The sequence below is a fragment of the Pezoporus occidentalis genome, unplaced genomic scaffold (genome assembly GCF_034315485.1).
Source record: "Pezoporus occidentalis ecotype Australia unplaced genomic scaffold, CSIRO_AGI_Poc_V1 ctg152, whole genome shotgun sequence".
NCBI lineage: Eukaryota > Metazoa > Chordata > Aves > Psittaciformes > Psittacidae > Pezoporus > Pezoporus occidentalis.
In genome coordinates, this window is record NW_026913339.1 from 159565 (window position 1) to 184110 (window position 24546).

The following is a 24546-nucleotide window of genomic DNA, read 5'->3' on the forward strand; positions in this document are numbered from 1 at the left end:
ACGGACAAAGAAAGTTTGCATTGTTCCTGTACTGTTATAGAACAGACTCAAAGGTCTGGTTTGTTTGTTGTTTGGTTTTTTCCTATACTTGAAATCTGGCATGTTGGTGTAATTTTTAGATCAAAAATATATCTGAAATGGAAAACATGGGATCAAGTTACAGAAAATAGCAGGCAGGAAGCTCAGTATCACCTTCATGTCTGGAACACAATTCAAAATACAAGACTCCAAAGTGTAAACAGAAGTCACAAGGATTTCTTTGCTGCAAGAATTAGTCCTTAAATTACACTTCATCTGTAGTCAGGGTTTTTTCCCCAAATGCTGAAGCTTAAAATTAGGTATATGAACCCATATTCAGGCACTTCCATATTAGCAACCTAACTTTGAGTACTGCCAAGCATCTCTCACTTGTAGAGCTTAACAAGAGCTCAGCACCTTCAAAAGGAAATCCTAGCAGTGAGGAGGCAACTTCAGGTACCATGTTTCACAGTTTTAGCCAGTAAATAAAAATAATGGAAATTTAAAAGAAGCACAAGACCTATCAAAGAAGAAAAGCACATTAAAGCCAGGATTTCAACTACAGAAATACAATGGAATGGATTTTTGCAAGAATACTGATGTAATCTTCAAGAACATTTCTGATGAATAGCCCAAATGACAAAAGATTAATATACACTTGTCCTGTACCGGATCACAGAGAACTTACCTAGAGCAGTATTTCTTACTATGATCAAGTTCCTGTTACGGAAGACATGACACTGTACATGCAGCTTCTACACGTATTTGTCACATCCTCATTTATCTCCTGTCATAGGGACTATGCTGAGGAACACTGAAAATAGGGTGTACTGGCTACTCAGCTGGTATGTGTGTAAAGAAATGTACCGTCTAGAGCACCTTTATGGCTGATCGAACTCAGAGCAGAACTGAATGATTGAATTTAGACCAGAACCACCTGATCAAACCTAAGCAGCCTCAAAAAATGAAGAGTCTGTGTAACCAGTCTGATGAACATTTCAGTAGGAATCTCTCTTACCTACAAAGATCCTGATGGAGGAAAATGAAGTAAGCAGTACTTTGGTATCATTAACTGCATCAGTATGCCAAAGCCAACTATCCTGCCAGGACTAAGGAAACTAAGGAACCACTTGGACAGAACTATCTATCTTCTGTATGAAACTATTACTATGGTTTCGTTTTGGCTCATCAACTTCTCTTAATTACTAGTACCATGAATTTCTCTTCATTTTTAAAGTGAAATGGGTGATCCTTCTAAAAGGTCAAAATTATAGAATATGATGTGCTCAAACTAAAAAAAGCTGCATCAGTTTCAAATAAATCTCCACTTAAGAAAAAAAGTTAGTATTTTAAGCTCTTCAAAAGGAAAACTGCATATTTATGTTAAATGGTGTTAAATTATACTGTTGCTCATAATCTTGGCTGGGACTGTAAATGGTGAATAGTAACACTATTAAAACAGCCTACTCCTCCATGTTTTTAATTCAAACATAAAAATATATTGGAAAGGAATACATTAAAAAAGCCCCGCAGATTTTCTATAAGCATTTCTTGTTACATCTATTCACAGAGACAGGTCTTCTGTACAACATTTTATTTTTAAAAAGCAATTCCTATTTGTTGTTGTAACACTAATTTGCAATATCTCTCCGTTACAAAAACCTTAAAAAACCCATAATGATAGAAGATAATATGTTAATTTGCTACTTACTTTGAAAATCTGCAGGGCCACGATTCTCCCAAAATAAAACATCATATTTACCTGACTTTTTACCCTTGCTGTTGTTTTAACTTTATAGTTCTACTCTTCCTTCTCCAAAACACAGGCTTCAGTTACACATAGTATCCTTCCTTAGACATAGAATCATTTGGCTTAAACATGTGAGTAAATACAAGTGGCAATCACAACTCATACTGCTTTTGGCAGCCTTCCTGGAAAAGGGGACAAACCCTCACTTTAAAAAGGAATTCTCTTTGCTGCCAGTCACATGCTATTTTGATATTGCATTACAGAAAAACACTGCAGATGAGAAAAGACAAACATGATTTATACTGCATTTGCATGAAGAACTGATACAGTATCTTTTGTGTCTTCACAAAATTACTTCAGAAAACACATAAATGACTTTTCCCCCTGGTGCTTTGAGATGTTTTCTTGTAATGATCAGCAATGGACTACTACATTTAGCTTAAGAATGTTAAGTGATACACTCAATTCTGCAGCAACAGCAGCATGTTATACAAACTGTAAGAAGAATGATAAGAATTATTTTCTGGTTACAGCAACCATCTGGACAATCCTCTGAAATTAATCAACTGAATCCTGAATGCTTGCTGAACCTAGCTAACCATCTTCTTCATATAGGTTATTGAAGGCAAAACTATTATTACTAATTCACCTATAAAGATAACATTGGGGATCCAGAGAGGAGCTTCTTTTTGGTCACTCCCTGATAAGCATCTTTCTTTGGGATGTTGGTAACAAGAAAATAACAGGAAGCCCTATTTACTAAAAAATTATTAAAGTGCAGGTGTTTGATAGTTATAAATGTCCTTTTTTCTTCAAAACTGAACTGAAATACCTGAATTGGACTGAAATTGGGAGTAGTTTTGATTCGGAAAATTTACCTGCATGACAACGATCTATCAAAGTTTTATTAAGTAGATTTATATTTTAACATGTCCCTGAAGAAGACAGTGCAAATAAAAACTTTAAAAATGCATATTCACAATGAAGTGAATAGAGTAACCAAACACTTACCCTAATGCTTGGAAAGACGGAATAGAACGTGCCCAGTGCATGGACAAGAAAAGCAGCCTGGAGGCAGATTCACAGATATAGTGAACGTTAAGATACTCAGGCATAGGAGAAGGCATGGTGAGCTGGCAACCAAAGGACAAAAATAAAGTCTGAGTCAGTTATTTTACTTTTCTCACAAAAAAAATGGTAAGAAAAAAAATAAGTGAAAAAGTAAAATTGTTGAGATAATCACAAGCTGGCAAATACACTGGAGTCTCAACATCCAGTTGCAGACTGCATGAGATCCACCTGTTACCAAGGGAGAATGAGGATGCTGACTCTGCTTTGTGTGACACTTGTCTATGTAAATCCTTCTGCATGGATCACCTTGTATTTTTAAAGAAGCTACAAAAGAAAGAGTGCAGCTAAACCACAGCAGAGAGCTGTGCATCTTCCCAAGCAGTTAATGAGTGAAAAAAAGCGGGGCATTCATCAGAAAGGAATGACAATACCTGAACAAATAGCTACTCTTCTAAGAAAATCAAAATCAGATTTAATGAGACCATTATGTTATATTACTACGTTAAAATGATTATAGTCAATAGTAAAAAATATTGTTAAGTACCCTGAATGCTACATGTGCATCACTGAGTAGTGGTCCCTCTATTTCAACGATGTTCAGGCTTGATTCTCCACCAATCAGCTGTACACTGGCATCAATACTTTCTGAGTTCTGGCATGCTGCACTCTCCCCTGGATTTAATGCTTTCGCAAGAGTATCAAATGCCCTGTAAGATCACAACAACCAAACAAACAAAAGAAAAGAAAATTTAATGTTAGGGACTGTTTCAATCTCGGAGGGACTTGCACATGTCTGAAACCTGTACTTAGCTGTTTCAAAGGAAAAAACAAACAGATGAGGAAAATAAAATCTTGTCAGCAGCATGCTCGTCCTGACACTCCACCAACAAAATCCCTGAGAACTCCCAAGTTACAGAGGCTCTGAAACAAAAATTAGCAGCAGATCCTGTTCACACTAGTTGCCAACGAATTCACAGTTTTGACATACTGACTGTGCTGCTGAATCACAGTTTGCCTTTCAAGATCTCTTTAGTGATGTTTACTGAAAATGCTGGCATGAGCGCTCTGAGGACACGATCATCAGGCTGCTCTTAGAACAGCTTAATGCACATACAGATTTTATAGATTTTTATTGTGGTTAGGTGATTCAACTTACATTGAAAAGCCCATTCTTAAATATGTAAGAGAAAGCATTCTCATGCTTTCAATACCATCCTTAGTACCCTTTGATGTGGGGCAGTAAGTTCTGTCGCATGCACAAAAATTACAGGGGAGATGTCAGGATAAGCACAGATATAGATTACTTGTTATTTTGCTGCTTGATAACAGTCCAGTCTAGAACTTTGCCACCTTCTCTTCCCCCACAGTCCCTAGCTATCTAAATTCATTAACATTTTAAACCCCCTAAATGTTTACTATATTTGACATAATTATTTACATCCAAACAAAACATCACAATAAAAGAGCTGCTGACACAGCCTCAGGCTTGTGATGGTAAATGAACTAGGCTCAGGTCCTGCACTAGCCTATATACCTTGATGTGTACATGAGGGCGACTGGGGCAGGCACAAGTGGACTGAATAGATGGAAGTGAACTACACAGACACACCTGGGACATTTTCTGTCTCTAGCATACAGAAAGTAGGCATAAAGGGAATGCATTCATGGTAAGCCACAGGAACTGTACTGGACTTCTGCTGGAAGATCTGAATTTCAGCAGTGGAATATTATTAAATACAAGAAAAGCAGATGGATAAAATTTGCTTCCTGAAATCCCTTAAACTCTTTTTCTTCCATGAACATCTGTGTCTGTTAGATCAAGCTGGCATAGGGCCTGGCAAAGATTTATATGAAAAATTTTAGTTTCTCCTTTGGTGACTTCTGCTTCCTTTCATAGAAGTATTTAACTTGAACCTCCCCACTGTAAATCTGTCAGGTAGCCTATTGGACAAGGGTACACATTAAGCTGAGTCAGAGCTCTTTCAAGCTCTCTGGCTGAGAGAACTGGATGTCTTTTCATAGATGTTTAAAACTGACCAGAAACACTGAAGTTAGCAAAAGCAAGTATGTGAAAGTGCCAGGAAATAACGAAACAAAAGATTAGCACAGCTGTTTGAAGATCTGTACTATTGAAATGAAGTTTATCAGCACATACAACAATACTATTTAAACAGCATATTCTTATATTCTTCACCTAGGATGACACAGCAAAAGGTCAAATCAACACCAAATAATGTGACATTGACTTTCTAAGTAGCATAGAAAGAAAGGAGCAGAAAAAATGCACCCTGCTTGCATAATATACAAAGCAGTAGAAACCATAGGGGAAATATTGTTATTTCATAGAGTAAGAACAGCTTGGGTTGGAGGGGACCTTCAGAGGTCATCTAGTCCAACCCCCGTGCAATGAGCAAGGACATCTTGAACTAGATCAGGTTGCCCAAAACCATGTTAAGTGGTTCAGTCAGTATGAGTGTCCTGGGTTCAGCAGTAGCAGTCATTTTTCTCCTTCTTAGTAGCTGGTGCAGTGCTGTGGTTTTGACTTTCGGCCTGGGAACAGCTCTGAAAACACCAATGTTTTTAGTTGTTGCTATGTAATGTTTAGTCTGACCAAGGGCTTTCTGAGTCTCATGCTCTGCCAGGGAGGAGGGGAAGCTGAGAGAAAGGAAAGACAGGACACCTGACCCAAACTAGCCAAAGAGGTATTCCATACCACAGCACGTCATGCCCAGTATATAAATTGGGGGCCGTTACCTGGAAGGGCTAGATCACTGCTCGGGTCGGGCTGGGTATCGGCCGGCAGGGGGTGAGCGGTTGTATTCTCTTCCCTCATTATTTCCCTTATCATTATTGTTATTGGTGGTAACAGCAGTGGTTTTGTGTTATACCTTAGTTACTGGCCTGTTCTTGTCTTATCCCTGATTCTCCTCCCCATCCCTCTGGGAACAGGGGGAGGAAGGTGGGGAGTGAGCGTGGTTCTGGGTTGCCGGCTGGGCTTAAACCACAACAAGAAGCAACTTCACTATATACCAATCTTTTTTCTTTGATGGATTTACACCACACACACATTTTCAAAGCAACACATACAATGTAGATGGTGTGTAAAGGAGACTTGGACACCTATCAGAATCTTCCATGAGATGAGAACCAAGGAAGAACATGATTGTGATTGAGTACACAGAATATCTTACACATATGCTCACCAAAATGGCTCAGTTAAAACCAGTGCAAACCAGAAGTCTGAAAAATATTGGAGCTACTTGGAGCAAGTTTAGAGGAGGCCACAAAGATGATCAAAGGTTTGAAGTGTCTCTCCTATGAAGACCGGCTGAGAGAGTTGGGCTTGTTAAGCCTGGAAAAGGCTCCAGGATACCTTAGAGCAGCCTTCCAGTACCTAAAGGGGCCCTATGAGAAATCTGGAGAAGGACTTTTTATAAGAGCAAGTAGTGACAGGACAAGAGGGAATGGCTTTAACTCACAGAGGGTAGATTTAGGTTAGGTATTAGGAAGGAGCTCTTTACTGAGGGTGGTGGGACACTGGAACAGGTTGCCCAAGAGAAGCTGTGGCTGCCCCATCCGTGTCAGTATTCAAGGCCAGGATGGATGAGGCTTTGAGCAACTTGGTTTAGTGGAAGGTGTCCCTGCCTGTGGCAGGGGGGTTGGATGATGATATTTAAAGACCCTTCCAACCCAAACTGTTCTCTGATTCTATGACATTCAGTGAGTGTGTTTGTATTGATGGTGGGAATTCTGTGTAGAAAGAAAATGTTTTTTAAGTTTTTAAGGCAATTAACAGTTACAGGCATTAAAATAATTACACAGATGGGATCTGTAAAAACCAGCTTTCCAGGATGATAAAAGGTACTAAGACTGTAGCACAAGATCTAATGCACATGAAGGCCAACCAAAAGGTAAGAAAATCAGCTGTAACACATTGCAATTAATTCTGAGTAGAACAAATTAAATAATTTAATTATGATTTCACGTGGAAGAGTCTTACAAGATTTATGTTCTATATGAGCTTAGGCTGCTATTACTATTATTCTTAATGCAGATAACTTTGCTTCATTGTAAGGATTTAAATAACAGTCTGAATTGACAGAGACCTTCTCAGAAAGAATACTCTTTTCAAGCGTAACATGCCTTACCTTGAAACATCAGTACTAGCTTGTTCATCTTGCTTGAGTTCAGATAATGATGCATCTCCATTACTTAAGCTCTCAATCATAGATAGGTCTGTACTGCTTTGTGACATGTCTTTGCATTTACTGAGATTCGCTAATGAAGTCACCACGTTTGCCAGTGTACTTAGATCTCCCTGACAGGCTTCAACCTAAGGGAAAAAGTACAGTGTTTAATTCTCTCATATTGGCAGCAGTTAACTTGCAATAGAAGAATCTAACTTCTACATAAATGAAGATTTGAGCATGTGAAGAGACCTGTAAGAAAAATTATTTGCTTTAGTTAATGGGTGATCATAATGCAGCAATTAGACACTGCACTACTTCTAAAATATGAAACATTTAAACATTTACTTTTACAAGCAATAACTGTCTAGTAATTTCAGAAAGAACGCTACAAATGGCAAGCAAATGCAGAATGAGAAGTTATGATCTCCACTCAGTAGTCAGCCACCGGACTTTAAGAGTTGTCTTGGGTTCACACTAGATTATATTTTTATCTTTCTTCCTTGTGTAAATGAGTCAGTAGCAATAGGGTAGAAGAATGTTTGAAAAGAAGAAATAGATAAAAAGTCACCTTTAAAAGCAAGCAGAAAAAGAATTCTGTTGTAGCCTTTATGTGTTTTATGTCTTTATTTAACTGCAAGGGAGCAAATTGATTCAGTACTGAGCAGCAGCTCAGAGGCAGTGAGACATGTCTCCCACCATGCCCCACAAAAAAACATATATAGGAAAAGTGCATGATTACAGAGAAGTAATCATGCATTTGTCATGACAAATAATGATCAGCATGCTACATGTCATTTAGCTTGCACCGTCATATTCTACTGACAGAGCCAGAAAAGTGAAATGGAATAAATAAGTTCTGATGGGACCCTTTGCAGACAGAGCAAGTGATGCGAAACACAGGAAAACAGATAATTTAATATCGGCTAGAAAGCTTCCTACTGTGCACGTGTAGGGAAGTTACTCCATGGCTTTAGGCGATCAGTAAGTGTAACAAAATGTAAACAAAGGAAAACCAGCTTGCAAATAAGATTATTCCTGAGATAGCTCTTATTAGCTTTACAAAAAATTAGTGATTTGTAGGAAAAAAACCTAATAGTATTTATGAAATGCACTGTGATAGATAATCCCATGTGAGATTTTGCAAACACCTCATTTTATTGCTACAAAAGAAATATCCAAGTGTCAGGACTTCCCATTACACAATAAAATAATGCAGCCTTTAAAGCTCTCTAAAAAGGTGGAGGAAGGCATTTACTTCGCAGAGTTTTTAGTATTTTTACTATGGGAGGCATTCTTCTAGATGAGAACAGAATTCTTCTATATGACAGTATGTTCTTCTATATGAGGCATTCTATATGAGAAGCATTCTTCAGAAGAGAAAGCATTTACAACACTGGCTAATCTTGTAAAGGAGTGTTCTAAAAATGAATTTAACAAAACAGAAGCACGACTGCTCTGCAAACAGGCAGGGTACTCAACCAAATGATCCCGCACTAGCCATATAACATACACAGTTTATTAAAAAGCACACTAAAGCAAACAAGCATACCAACATGAATCAGGTGTATATCTATATATATATTTATAGTAAACAAGCAAATAAAGCAAATCATATATATATATATACGTATAGCAAAGAGGAAAATTAGCAATGTACCAAATCATTACTGCATAGAAAGAACAGTGATTAAGAAGAAATACATCACCAATTACCACTGTATCATCATCCAGGCCCATGCTTCAAGCTGGGAAGCCCTGTTGCAGCTTATGCCAAGAGTTCCAGATAACTGGGAAAATCCCTATGTGGTGTGTCCACCCATAGGTGAGGCTTTGGATTCAGCAACAAGAGAGTCCCACTCTTATACCTTTAGAAAAACAACCACCTTTATGCCAGATCTGTAATTGTTTACTTGTGGGGCCATGCAGTTTCTCATGATCTCACTGTTGTCCACAGTGAGAACACTGGCCAGGCACCCTAGTGCAGCCAAGTATGAAGGTCAGAGAACACCTGCACCCTTATTTCCTGTCTCTTTCCAATAAATAGCCACAATGAACTTTATCAAATACTCAGTCATGAGTGGGACATAGTTTGTTGTGTCTCGCAGTCATGAGTGGGAATCAACTTTAAGCTAGGTTCCCATCCATTACAATAACAAAACAGAACACCCTACAGTCATATCATCAGATACCTTTTCTGGAGTCATCATTACAGTAGGTTCAGTTTTTACTGCAGACTGATGAATGTTAACCAACATTCCTGATTCCAGCAGACCTGTTGATCTGACAGAAAACAGCACACATTTTAATTCTGATTCATTTCATAACAGCTTTTCCTCTTTCAGAAAAGAGAGATGGCTGCTTCTGAGTAGAACGTACATACCTTGCTGTTTCATTGTCTGTTATAAAAGTTGGAGTTGCAGCTAATGGACTACGAAGATCTTTCCGAATGTAGATCTTTTCTGTGGAAGCTGCACAGTTTGAAGATTTTTCTCTTGACACTTCAATAGGTTTCCTCTCACACTGCACAGCTAATAAAAAAAAATATGCAACTTTTAAGTCACATCTCAAATTACAGACTAAGAAATAATCCCCTTTTCCTCTCTGTATTTAATCTGCAATTTTAATAATGATTCTCAAAATAACTTTAAAAAGATCCTATAACCAATAAGCTAACAACTTGCCTAAAAATATAACCTGAATTTGATTTGTTCTTAATTAAATGATGTAGTAAAGTCTGAGACTAAACATATAGATACTATATTTTTCAAGTTCCAGTAAAGCAAGAAATCCCCTTACACCTTATTTTTAATTTGGATTTTAAGTGGAGGCTTACAGCTTTTCCTTCAGGCAACATCCTGACTCACGATCACTGACTTCAGAGAAGCAGCAGATTTTCAGTTTGAATTGCTCAGTGAAACTAGGTGGAATTAATCTGGGCTTTAGTCTACAGATACATCACCCTGCTTTGAATGGATTAGAGAACATCAAAATGAAACTCACAGTATTACACGCTACAGGGAACTCTCTAGGTGTACAGAATAAAGCCAAAAACAGGAAAACCTCAACAGTTTAACAGTCTAAAAGGAAAACCTAACTTCTGGCAAAATAACCTAACAGCATTATTACTGTAAAACTTAAATTTATAAAAGGTATTTACACAGTACTGTTCTTTTAAAAATATGCAATAAGTTGTTCTTCCACATTTTTAAAGTGGTGCAAGTTATTCTATAGATTGGAATAAGATCCTGAAAGAGAGTTACAAACCAGACCTGTATGTAGTTTAAAGTGTGCACCAGTTCACCAGCCAGATAAGCACTGGCTACTGGCTATCACAGCCTCTTGAATATTATACTGCACATATAAGTTATTTGAGCCTATAAAGAGAATCCTGAATGCTCATTATTTTAAAACACAAAAGCAAATAGGAAAAAAACAGACTTCTCTTCTTCAATTATGTAGATTTGGAAAACGGGCAACAAAAGAGAAAAATTTAAAAGCTTTAAAGTTAGTAGCACACTGTGATGCTAACTGAATTTTTACATTGGAAAGTATCATAAATCCAAATGTCATAACATCATCAAGTATTGACAATACCATTAAACCTAGCCTGTAACCCACTAACATGCTTTGAAAGGCTGGGAGCTGGAGGCCAAAGTTTTATTTACCTTTGCTAAACCTGTGCTCTCCAGCTGGACCTGAGCTTGCTGACAACGGGCCACAACTTCAAGGGACAAATAACTCCACTGAGGGACCTACAGTACAAGGTGGTGCTGAGTTTTCCTTCCTCTCCCCACTCCACCAAAGAATGAGACTTCTTATCCCAGAACAATCCTCTCCTCTGCTTGGTACTCCCCCACAACCCAGAGATCCTTTTCCTGCCTTCTCATCCCCAACCCCAGCAATTTTGTTCTGCTTGAAAAGTCTTCTGTGGAGGGGCAAAATACTGCCAGCTGAACTAGAGGGTAAAAAGGCAAAGATCCATTTTCACTGTTACAGCTTTTCCATCTTTTCTGAATTCATTTCCTCTGTGCTGGAAAAATTTTCCTGGTTTCTGCTGACAGAAGCAGGGCTGTAAGGAAGGTATGCCCACAGAGGTTCAAGAGGGTCAGCAAAAATGAGCTGGATGACATATAGCAGACCACAAGACTAATACTGTCTGTTTATTAACAGTGTGCTAGTATTAAAACAATCTGTGAATTGCTTGATTTTCTGCGTATTTAGCATTGTGATACTGCTGTGGTATTTCAGTATCACTATATCCAATGTATGGAAATGGTAGGAAGTGAACTCTGGATCACTATGGATCTCTGCCTTGTGAGCAACTGCCTCTGTAGAGCATTGCTAACAGTTAACAGCAATTGCAAGTAACCTCAGCTGTGGAAAACGTCACAAGAAGGTAGAAGGACAAGACAACAATTTACATTAATACAGCACAAACTTTAACATAGCTGCCAGCTAAAATAATTTACACTAATCTAATCTACACTTACAATCTTGTTTCATCCCAAACGCGATGCATCTCTGCAGCCTACAGTACTGACATCGATTCCGGTGGCGTTTGTTAATGACACAGTTTTTTGCTCCTCGGCATGAATAAACTAAATTCTTCCGTATGCTCCTTTTAAAGAATCCCTTGCATCCCTCACAAGTTACTGCTCCATAGTGACGCCCTGGTTACAGAACAACATAAATCACAACGTTAATTTTATACTGTAATATTAATTTTGTTTAGTTTGTATTTATTAAAACAGAAGTATTTGCTCTTTCATGCAGAAAAAAGATCACTTTTTCTCCCCATGGGTTACAGATCTTAATGTATATCGTGGCTGTAAGATTATGTTAAAAAGCAAGTGAACCATTGTTCTAGTTCAGTGCACTTAAACAGGACAGATTTTACAAATAGACAAGTTGCTTATTACATTCTTGCTGAATGTGTTGACAGCAGCATTAAGAGGTAAGACAACTGGATAGCAAGAACACAGAAGAAACTCTTAATTTATACATTCTTTAGCAATTTCTTTTCATATGACCCTACAGCCAAGCCCTGTTACTGCTCATTACAAATTCAGCTATCAAAATTGTATGCACTAAATCTAGTAGAACCATGGAAAGTGCAAACAGCATTTGACAGCAGTAGGTAATCACTTCAAAGCCCTACTTTCCTCTTTCATTTTCCTAACAGGAGAATGGTACATCTTTAGTTCTTTCAGTAAAACTTCAATGAAAGAAGTATCTGAAATAGCTAGATTATTTGGTTTTAATCAGTTCTTCTGTGGATTTTCCAATATTCAAAACTAACATATAAAAATCATAGGATACACTGAAGAAAAAAGTCAAGTTTTAAAAAGTATTTTCAGCAGCAAATCATTTTTACTCTGCTAGAGCACAAAATACAAGTATTACCAAAAAGCACTGGTTTTGACTAAGGCATGCTTGTCAATTCCAACAATTTTAATGCAATGTTCCTGAAGAAAAAAAATATTCTAAACCTGAAGATCCCTGACAAGCACCCAAAATATACACTGCAGAGACATTATGGCTGCTGTTGGAACTAAGTAAGGCCCATTACAGAAATAAATCTCAAATACAAACTCATTTAAGGGAAAATATATCTTTGGATTCTTTTCTCGCTCCTCACATTTTTAGGTACATCAATCTCACCTGCCTGAAGTTTCTAGAACTCTCAGCAGGTTTTCTAGACTCCTTTATCACAATTATATTAACACACTGTTAAGATGGGAGTTTTATAAAGCATCTTGAATGCTAGACTTTGCTGCAGTAGGAAAATCTTAATTGGTTTTATAGTCTAGGAAGTTCACTTCCCATCCTACTACTTCTCATGATGACAGACAACATTAAGAACTTCTTCCCTCTGGCCCCTCATCTCTATAGACTTTATTCCCATCACTTCCCAAAAGGTGCATTTAACTGCACTTGTCCTATTTTGCTATTACTAGGAGTCCATCACAGAGACTTCACTCATAAACCACATGAATCTTCTAATGGAACAACCGTTTCCCTACTTAGACTAATTTTAGCTAAGTAAGTAAAGAGCAAAGTTAAATGTCTCATATCTCTTAGACCCCATTATCTTCCGCAACAAAGAAAATGCAAAGGAAAAGGAGCCTTCAGGTAGACCATGCTGAGGAACAGCCCTGTTTCTTTTAATAAAAAAAGACAAGACATTCCCTCTGTAATTCCAACTTGGACAGATCTGGAACACCTGATGGAAGGCACACATGTAAAGGGAATGTGGGAGACAGATCTCCATATTTCTTTTCAGTCTCTTAATATCATTACACGAAATGCAATGCATAAAACACTTTTCTTACCTTAGTACACTACTTTGGCAACATATGACTATACCATTCTTAAGCTTATTTTTTACTGGAATTAAAATGCATTTTTACAATTTTAATCATGGTTCTTCAAATAACCAACTGTCCTGCAAAAATCTCATAGCAGCTTTTTGTTTTCATGTAATTGCAAAGTCTTCCTTGCCTACTGGTTTCATATTTAAAACAGTGAACAGGTTTCTCATAGATTTTAAGAGAACCTGTCAACAGTAACAAAGTTCACTGCATGAACTTATTTTTAAGGAAGAAAAATCTCAAGATTGTTGCTTAAGTAATTTTATCAGTCAAATTTCCATATTTGAAAATAAAATGCACCAGCCTAAATAGAAAAAAAGCAAAAATTATCTGGTATGAAACATTACATTCATGATGTAAAGCAATGATTAATCCCACCCACGGACACCAGAGCCCTCTTCAGTGAAATTCTTCACTGAAGGAACAGTGCATCCATTCTGTTTGTGCACACAGAGAGATAAATGTATGCAAACTATTACACAGCTTCAGAGGAATTCTAGATTGCTTTTAGAAAATTGTACCACATTAAAATAAAAAACAAAAAAAGGAAAGAAAACGTAAATACCTGATGCCTTGTCTCCACATACAACACACAGATCAAACACTTTATTTAGGCCCTGTTCACTGGGGGAGTTGTCTGTTAAAATCTGGAAAAAAGTGTGAAAGTATTTCATTTTTTCTTACCATTGAGAAAGATTAAAATATATCTCATGCTTCTGGTTCTGCTCTAAGACAGGGGACCAAATGTAAAAAGTATAAGACTTTCCTGACTACATTTTACAGTCTTCATAGAAAGGAGCAACCTGCTATGCCACTGTGCTCCATTTCAGGATGGAACAAGAGTTTTGCTTGTAATACTTCAGATTTCAAGATTTCATTTGTCTAAATACTACCCCTGCAAAATGGGCTGACATTTTGAAAAACATTCAGCATCTGCGTACTCTTACCTTTTGTTCAATTTTCTATTTATATCCTAATGATTTGTTCATAGTACAAAAGAGACTGAAGAATTACACGGATGGAATAAAAGAAATCCCTTGTAAAGGCTCTGATATCTACATTCAGGTTTATTAACTCCTTTTTTGATAATACACATAAATGGTGGGTCTACAGAAAATGTACCCTGGACACTACCATTAACTGTCAAGTGGTCTATAGTTAGGCTTTCAGTAACAGTTTGACATTATTACAGTTCTGTTTTCTCATTCATTCATTTATATCTGGTACCTGTAAAGCTTCAGTAAGCACGTAATATTAGAGCCCCAGCACTACAGGGGGTAGGCACTATAGCCTTCCATTTTATCTTTAAAAACCCTATCCCACTGCAACATAAAGCGCATCAGAAATTCAATTTGAAAAAGGAACACACATATAATGAGTAACAACCAAAAAATCATCTTGACAATTATGTAAAGCAGAAAAGGAAAAATTATTTTTGCCATTAAAAAGAGATGATAGTTCAGAAGTTTGAAGAGTTTCTAACTTCTTCTGTGTCTTAACAAGAAGTCAGATTCTGTCATCCTTGCTTTGCATATTCAAAACAGGACCTTTGATGACAAGAAAGGCAACTTGCCAAAAGAGAGAGAATTTTTTAAGGACGTTTGGAAGATAGTACAGGTGATACATAATGGCACATTTCACAAGCGTACTTCTTTCTAGTTAGCCTTTGTTAACAATACTGTCTCAGAGATTCATCTATTTAGTTTGCTTTTATATAGCACCTTTTCAAGAAAAACAGTATCAATGAGTTAAAAGAATATTAACCTTTCATTGCTTTCTAAATGCCATTATTAACAGTATGTATTTTCATGATGTTAAATAAAATATACATAAACAAATTCTAAGTCCTTCCATAAATGAAATCTGTACTGAAATGGAATGTTCCATGTAAGGAAGTGCTACAGAGTTGGACCCATGAGATAAAAATCCCAGACTCTGAGAACTCATCAAATGACCTTGAACATGAAGAATAAAAATTGATTATTAAAATGAAGAAGAACCATTGAAGGTAAATCAGAGGATGGGAGAAAGGGCCTTCCCAAATGCGTCAATGTAAAGGTAAGATGCAATAAATGAGAGGGTTTTTTTCAGAACAAATAAATGGCCATTTCAAGTGAAGGCTACAGAACAACAACAAAGGTGAAATTGTAAATGAAAAGCTCATTTAGGGGAGAAAATACGAAAGATCCCAATGAGGATGCAGTTGAACAACAAATGAATGGTAATCTGTATTTGACAAAATACTGGAAAAAAGTGGGAAAAAAAGAAATCTCTACCCATACATATTAGCTGACAATAGAGCAATCTAACTGAAAAGACAGCATAGCCTGATGCCTCTCAAACTAACCTATTTTGCCCAAAATGTACAACCAAAACCACAGCTTTCCATTTTCAGTCCAGACTTCCTCCATTCCTGAATTTTGCCTTTTAAATCAGTGTGGCACACTTTTAATCTCTTAAATAGTCTTTGAAAATTCTTTTTTGTATGGATTACTTTAAATCATATCCCACTGGTTTATACTTTTGAGGTTGAGGTTTACCTAAAATACAAAGTGTAAAATAGTACTAAAAATGCTTAAATGCCTCTCAATGGGACTGGCTTTTGCTACTGCTGCCCTACTCTTAACAAATTCTTTGCAGCAAGTATCTTGGATGTCCATTTGCAAAGATCTGCAAGTTTAAAATACAAAATAATGTAATATATAATAAAAAGATGCGTTAAGCTTAAGCAATATGTGGGTAGTGAATCAGAATAATGGACTGGCTCCCAGAAGAGTGCAAACTAAATAGGTGTGGGGTCTTCAGTTGAAGAGATTAATTGGTAGAGGATATAATATTGGTTTATAAAAACAGTATGATCCTTTAGAGCTGTCTCTTACAGTGCAGTAGAGACCAAACTGAATACTTCTCTCAGAAGATGAGGTATAGTATTGTTTGCATAGCATACAATTATACTGTAGGATATTACACAGACCAAAGCATATATGGTCTATATAAGTAACAAAAAAAGTTGTTAAACTTTATATGATGCTCTCACTGTAATTTCCAAACCAGGATGTTGCTCTAAATCATTGGCTAATGGAAATGAAAGGGTATGTTCAGAAGAACCATTTACTTGTCCAGTTTTCAGTATTTTTTCCTTAGGCAACTGTTTCTGGCCATCGTTTAAGTCTGAGATAGTGGTTTAAATGGATTGTAGCTATCCTAATGTTGCCTGGCCTACCACACTGACATATTTTAACAACAGCATAAATGTACATGGGTAGACAACATGCAATAACTGTGCTTTAGCTGGAGTGCAATAACCTCCTATTTCATTCATACAATCACAGAATCATAGAATGGTTTGGGTTGGAAAGGACCTTAAGATCATTTATTTCCAACCCCCCCTGCCTTGGGCAGGGACACCTCACTCTATGCTGAAGAAGCTCAAATCTCCCAAGCTGTCTCTGCATATTCATACAGAAGATGGAGGCGAGGACTAAGGAAGCAACACATAGAACGTGCATGCGAGTCAGGTGCACTGGGGACCAGTTTATGGAGTTATAAACTTGCATTAGTAAACCGCAAATCTTTAGCGTTATTTTCCCCTTCCAACTGAGTAAGGTTCTTCCCTACTACACAGTCTCTTTGAGAAACTACCCTGGAGTACAATCCATACAGCTGAACAGTAGTTACAACAGCATATGGAAAGGAAAACAAGCGGAATGAAATGTTAAGTGATAATGGAGAAAAGAGTATGTTTTTCAACAATACACAAAAACAGATGGAGAGTCAATGAAGCAGAAATAAGGGGCCACTGGTATGGCAGGAGCTGGAAATCACAGTAAAAATAACAGTACTCTTTCCAATGTCATGAGCCAGGGTATAAATTTTAAAAGGAATAAATTTGCAAAAAGAAAAGAAATCACTTTCCTTCATAATTTCTAACTATCCCCACTGAAGCCTTGTGCAAGGTAAAGTACGCCATTAAAAAAAAAGAAAAGAAAAAGGAGAACCCAGACAAGACATATTTGGAAATAAACCATCTCTTCTCATCCCATTTGAACCAAAATGATGAAATAAAGTGGATTATCTACCTGGATGTGTTGTGCAGATATATCAGGGGATGCAAGAAACAGTTGGTTGACACCTGCAGCATCTGGAGTTGCCAGGATAACTTTTCTTGGAGTGGAATCTTGTCTGGCAAGAATCACCTTGCTTGGGGTAGAGCCATCATGATTTGTTAAGATGAACTGCTTGCCTGGTGTGCTCTGATCAAGTGCTGTAACAATCTGAATCTTCTGGCCCGTCTGCTGATCTGTGACAATCTAATTTAAATACATTTATCTCAAATTGTGATGGTAACTTAAGTTCACCTGGGCACTTGAAGAAAACAGGAATTTTGCCTTTAACATCTGTGAAGCAGGATTGTCTTCCCCTCTGTCACACAAGAGTGAAGTAAACTCAGGTGAAACCATAGATTTTCACTATATTGGAAACACATTTCAATCAAGGGTATCTGAAGTCAAAATCTGAGTTCATACTCAAGTTTTACAACTGGACCGTGCTTTTACAACACTACTGAAACCCTTGACGAATCCAGCATCCAGAATTTGAGCTACACCTGCAGCTCAGCCCTTGGACCCATCAGGTTGTGAGAGATCTTAACTCCTGAATTCACTGCATCACACCAGGTAAAGTATTTAGCACCTCCCAGCTTTGGCTCCTTAACAAAAGCTTCTTAAAAACACAAACGTAGACTTCCAAGTGAAAAAAGTAAGCATCAAAAAGCAAGAAAAGCAGTAATGTTGTTGCATCTGTATGTACATTTTAGGCTTAATTTCTGAGGGCTTTTCTTTTTCTCCATAAATACTCCTAAATAAAATAAGTAAATTAGAATCTCTCTCCTTGTCACTTTTTCTTTTTAAGGATTAACTTATTTTCATGTTACATTTCATAACCAGAAACACACTAACAGACTATTTTTTTTCCATTTTATACCTATTTTCAAGCACAAATACAGCAAAACATTATTAAATAATCCTCCACTAAACTCTATTTTTTTTCCAGCTTTGTTGGAAGACTATAATCCTCAGAGAAAATAATCAAGATTAGTTATAGCCAAACATTTATGCCCGTCTCGCCATCCATAACATTTATATGGGCCTTATTATGGATGAAATTATGAGTTTCAAACTACACAAAAGGAATGCGTTTCCTTCAGATGGTTTTTTGCTATTAACATTTTAATGGATCAAATTTCAATTTTTTTCTCTGCCAAACAATTAAAACCCTGTTTAAGAGAAAAGTGTAGGTAAGATGACAGAATTCCAGGTGCTAAAGTTAGAAGAAAAGAACATAAATGATCATGAGATTTTGGGTGTAAGGTGGGAGGACAATGCAAAACCCCCATGATAGCTATCAACATGATTAACACAGGGTTTTCCATACATTTTTTTCAGATATGCACATGTCCAGGACCCCCAATGACTAGAGCAGTCCCTTATTTCTCCTTTCAATTCCTTTATGTTGGTTCTCTATTCTTTAGAAAGCAAACTTCCTTGCCCTTTTCCCTTCTTTGCTTAACTTCCTTCTTCCATTCAGTTTTACTTCATTTGCAGTGTTACTCCTGGCCATTTTCAAAGCAACTGATGTTCTCTTCTTCTCCCCAAACACATTTACTTTATGTGGATTAGGAGAGCTCCAGTGCATGTTATCCTTAACAGGGTGCAGATGTGTACAAAAGCCAAATACAGAATATTGTGCTATTTCTTGAATTTCCAAACCTGATCTTTGAAGGACACTAGTATCTAAAATCTGTCTCCCTAGCAATACTTAAAAGTGCAACTATGTGTATATCAAAAAAGGTATATACTTGATCTAGTTACGTTTATAGAAGGCACAGTACAAAACTAGGTCAAAAAACAGCATGCCCCAAACAGTGAAGATAGAAATTTTACAAATTTGAACTAAATTTCAAACTATTTTTTGCATATATATGCTAAACTATCTTTTATTGCTCGTGAAGTCCAGCACCGTAATTTAAAACCAGTATGTATTTGGAGCCAAATACAGCAGGCCATTAAGTAGAAGAACCGCTGCTACTTCACACAAGTCACTGCAACTCCTATTTAACAAAGAGTATCCTGATTCTTCAAATGGCTTTCTGGAACTCTAGGAGGATGCCCAGGTAATTTTCACTACATGATACGGTAGGTATAGTGTTATGTTAGTATGTAGACAGAGCTATTCAAACTGTATATATGATTTTTACAACTGCCAAGCACTTGACAACTGACAGGAATAAGTGAGACCAGTTTAAACAATTAAGCACAATCTGTCTGCAGCTGGCCTCTTCCAGCCATATACCTGCAAAAACTCAGCTAAATCACAACGGGACTCTGAAAAGTGGAACAGTTCACCAAAGCATAACAACCTGCAATACCGAAGTGTTGAGATAAGAGAAAAAAAAATAATCAACCACTTATCTCCTCAAGGGAATCCATCAGGGCTCAGTGAACAACTCATTATGTTTCTTAATAATCTGAAACTCACTATCGCTAAAGGGATAACGTTATAAAATGGGAATATCTTAATGCAAGGACTGTCTCCTTAAAAATTTACTTTCCCATGTATTTCATATAAGCACCTGTCCTGGATTCAGCTGTGACAGTTATTTTTCTCCTTCCCAGTAGCTCGTGCTGGAGGATAGTATTCTGCTTTACTGCTTTAAGCCTTGTCCATTAACAAGTCTTGACTTCCATTTGAACATAATTCAATAAACTAAATACCTCAAAAATTCTGTGTTAGAAAAAAGAAAGTGTCTGAACACAGAGAACTAATTCACCTGTTGATGATAGAGCCAGTTTTGAACAGGAATGTCTGCTTAACAACAAATGTGACATTCAACTTCTGTCCTAGAGAAATGTTTACATTCCCTATAATGGCTGACAAATGGAACACATTAAAACATTTTACTGAGGATTTTGTATTTCAAGAGTTCAGATAATCATTTATGTGCATTTAACAGTAATAAAATAAAGGAAAAAATATTGAATGAACATATAAACTCAAAATTAATCAATTTAATATTTATTATGAACATCTCACTGAAATATATTTGTACACAAGCCTACAAACGACTTTACTCTTTATGGAAGTTGTGCTTCGAGGAAAGTTTTCACTAGTAAGTTCCACCTCATATCTAACTTATTATAATGGATATCGGTGACATATTTGTAGCGGCCTATTACAGGAAGGTTGCCGTTTGACTGAGCACTGTTCCACATATATCAAGAGACAACCACAGCCCCAAAGCACTTACTACCCATTCTGAAGCAAAAACCAAGCGTGGTGAAAATAGACAAGGGACAAAGCAGCTGGGTTAGGAACAAGTGATCTTCCAACTACATGAGACAATTACAAACTACATAATGGTTCCTGTCCCTAGAAATATAATTCTTTGTGTTCATCATATTTGCAGTAACTACAGTGCCTAACCAAAGTAATTCTCCCTGCACAAAAAAGCTGACACAGAAGGGTTAGAAGTCTGCCACTGGCTTTGAACCAACAAAACTGTCCTGCTGTACAACAATAAAGGCTCATGGTTTTTTTATGTTGTCGTCCCACACTCAGACCCTGATGCTGAAATGACATTAAATGCGTTCACACCACAGAGTCATTACAGCATACAGGTATTGATAATGAAAACCAAGCATATAAAGATGGTGGTCAACTGATTAACATAAATTAGTTAGCAAAAGGTACAGCTGTACACCAAACATAGAAGAGGAGCAGAGATAGTTGAAAGAATAAAGATCTACTGGATGGATAGATAGGACCAGTACAACGACTACAGCACAGGTACATCATGTATGAGGGCAGTTGTGAAGAGTTTTAGAAGGTTGAAAGCTTGAATGCAGTGCACTGAAAAGAAGAAAAAAAAACAGTGGAAAATGCTGAAGAGTAAAGCCAGCAAAAATAAAAGCAGCCAAGATTATACTAGCAGCTGGCTCACTTTAAACCACAGAATGTTTCAGGTTGGAAAGGACCTTAAGATCATCTGGTTCCAACCCCCCTGCCATGGGTAGGGATGCCTCACACCAGACTATGACACCCAAGGCTCTGTCCAACCTGGCCTTGAATGCTGCCAGCGATGGAGTATTCACAACTTCCTTGGACAACCCATTCCAGTGCCACACCACCCTCACAGTAAAGAACTTCTTCCTTATATCCAATCTAGACTTCCCCTGCTTAAGTTTAAAACCATTACTCCTTGTCCTATTACTACAGTCCCTGATGAAATGAGTGGTTTTGTATGCAACAAGAGGTATCTAAGAATACTTTTTAAATTTTATTCTGCAGTTGATACTTTTCTCTAGGACAAAATTTTAAAATAAAATGTTTGCAAGGACTTGCATTGACTTTCAAGGGATAAGGATACAAAATTCAATTCCCCAAATCCTCCTAATCTCCATACACACATATCTATGTTGTTTTAACTACCTACAATGCCAAAAAGTTCATACCCTCGCTTGAATTGGAGATCATTACCTGGCCAGGCTACAGATCAGCATACCAGTACATGTAACGTTGGCTGGGACAACCAAAAACCCGTATGTCTCTAAGACCATTAGGTTCCTTTGCACCTTTTCATCCCTTGCATCAGTGATACAATGCAGTATTTCCCTCCCTCCCCGCTCTAAAATGTAGAAAAGTTCCAACAACTCAGCTGAATTACCAAATATAAAAATTATTCCTCTTTTACAAAATATTGTATGTGTTTTATGTATTTTTATGTATATATACACTGTAGTTTTTACAGCATTAGGGAAAGTATTTTTCTATTTAGTGATTGTAATTTTTTGTAACCTTAACATTCTTAGGATAAAAAAATAATAAAAAGGCAGGGGAGGCATTGGAGTGATGTTTTATTCCTGCTTCTGTAAAAATGATCTCTGCCACCAGGGCTGAGTATCCACATTAAAGCAAATAATATGATGCAAATGAAAAAAGAACCATATGTGGAAACTGGTAAATAGTTCCTATCTGCTTTTAAAATATCTGAGAGGAAGCATACCTGTATACGTTGTGGTAAAGAGAGGCCTGAATCCGCAGGGACAATCTGTATTCGCTGTGGTGTCCCATCCATTAGTGTTTGTGAAACTGCTTCCTGGGAATGGGCAATCTAGAAAGAAGAAACAAATAGAATGGATTGACAACATACACACTGCCTTAAGGATGGATACACTAATGCTTGAAACCTTCAGGTTCCACCAACTTCTGGTTACTCTGCACAAGGCTACGGAAACTCTGACACTCTTACTGTATAAGGTATGCAAATGATTGTAATCTAATTTAATAGCTTAATGTTGCTAGTTTGAAAATTCTGTTTTATTTCACTGTCTAAACCCATTCTGAAATACCTTCCAATGTGAAATTTAGAAACATGTTAAGTAAAACAATTCACTGTTGACAAGCCCATGTAAGTCAATCAGATTGAATATTTATTACTGTTGATATTCATGAGACATAATACCTTTCATCATAGCTCTGCCACATTTACAACTAAATACTTTTACCTTAATGGCTTATTCAAAGTGACAAAAGAATTTCTGATGCGGAAACACAGCAATCGGCCTTTTCTGTTCTGCTTTTCTGTGAAACAGCAAAACCAGAGCAACACAATTCTATACTGGGGAACTATCAAGAAAGTTAAGAGAACATCAATGAAATTCGTTAAACTGGCAAGCTGTGTATCTTAAACCAAACTGAAATCTCTGTATGAGCACTCTCAGACACTATTTGTGGAAGTGTTTTAACTATTATATTCCAAAAATTCTTCACATGATATAGCCAAAGGTATAATGGGGTATAATTACATTATTTGTCAATAGAAGTTAGGAGATACAGCTGCTGTTTGTAGAGGCTTGACCAGAAAGGACAAACTTTTTGTATTACAAAGGGAGCCTATCTTCACCGAGCTTACAGATACCTTCAAATTGAAATTTTTGTCTAAATTCCTGAGTAACTCCCTCAGCTTTCTGCAGTTCAAAAACTCTGGAACGTCCCACAGTTTTGTATTAATAATAATTTCCAATATTTACACCATCATAAAATGCTCCTTTTCACCTGTCCATCTGTTGCCCCTTCAAATTACTATAAATTACCTCCCTGTATCACAGTAATGGTACTGTTCCATAACAGGTTGAGAGCTTTTCTGTTCCTTCTGGATCAGCTTTCCCAATTTTGCAACTGTACCACCATGTAAATGCTAGTACCAGCAGAAAAATGCAGTCAAGAACATGCAAGTGGAGGCGAGTATGAGAAGAGGAAAGAGCAGTGGGTAAGACTTCCCCTTGCAGCAGAAATAAAAGCTCACATCAGTCTAAGCTGATTTTGACATTTCAACCCAAAAGGCATTACTTGTGGTACCAGTCTCAGCTCTTACAACCTACTTGCTCCTATCCCTTCAGCCTGGTAGGTAAAACTGGTTGTCAGTCATTCAGTGATCTGGAACAGGACACTGATTCAGGTTAAAAAGCAGCCCAGCAAACAGACAGACAAAGGCTATTCTTAGCACAGCTGAAACCTTCAATCCCGATCTCCACAATGCTCAGAAGCAGACGCATCAAAGCAAACGAGAGAGTGGGATTAAGCTGCTGCAGGGATCACTCAAACTGCCAGCATCATCAATGCTTGTCAAACTACTGCCCAAACCATCTTCAAACATGGCTTTCTAAATTTTTCATGAGCATGAATATTTTCCATATTCAAACAATCCATCTACTTCTTTGCTTAAGGAAAGGATAAAAAAGTGTTCATTATACAGCAAAATTTACAGTTTGGAAGATACTTTCAAGCATTAAAATTGTGCATCAGCCTTTCAAATGACGTATACATGAGGTGATTTACAGGCAATTGGAGTTTTGTGTGAATTTATCTTTGCTTTGCAAAATAAGCTACGTATTGCAGGACTGTTTCACATTTGCTCCCTTAAAATGTTATGATCCACATGTTGTGTAAGGCAAAACTGCTCTTCAACACCACAAAGTACCAGCCTGACAGTTTTACTTCTATACAGGACAACAGAATACAGGGAGTTTTTATTGCAGTTGAAAAAAATACTAATAAGAACAACCACAATATTTGCTAAAAATTGTGT

At 37.1% G+C, this 24546-nt stretch overlaps 2 protein-coding genes across 10 annotated transcripts in view; one reads left to right on the plus strand and one right to left on the minus strand.

Moving 5' to 3' along the window:
• Positions 1–24546, plus strand: part of METAP2 (methionyl aminopeptidase 2) — a 258513-nt gene that overhangs the window by 14810 nt on the left and 219157 nt on the right. The gene's annotated exons all lie outside the window — the stretch shown is intronic.
• Positions 1–24546, minus strand: part of NR2C1 (nuclear receptor subfamily 2 group C member 1) — a 52204-nt gene that overhangs the window by 9661 nt on the left and 17997 nt on the right. For 6 of the 9 annotated variants that reach the window (XR_009963335.1, XM_062611295.1, XM_062611291.1 and 3 more), the window contains 9 exons: positions 22462–22569; positions 17480–17710; positions 13966–14047; positions 11520–11699; positions 9410–9557; positions 9219–9309; positions 6988–7172; positions 3384–3546; positions 2780–2901 (listed from right to left, as the gene is read on the minus strand). Coding sequence is in view for 8 of the 9 variants with exons in the window: in XM_062611291.1 (XP_062467275.1) it covers positions 2780–2901; positions 3384–3546; positions 6988–7172; positions 9219–9309; positions 9410–9557; positions 11520–11699; positions 13966–14047; positions 17480–17710; positions 22462–22569 (1310 nt within the window). In the remaining variant the exon portion in view is untranslated. The remainder of the gene's footprint in view (positions 1–2779; positions 2902–3383; positions 3547–6987; positions 7173–9218; positions 9310–9409; positions 9558–11519; positions 11700–13965; positions 14048–17479; positions 17711–22461; positions 22570–24546) is intronic. The other 3 variants (XM_062611298.1, XM_062611297.1, XM_062611299.1) reach the window with 1 other exon arrangement.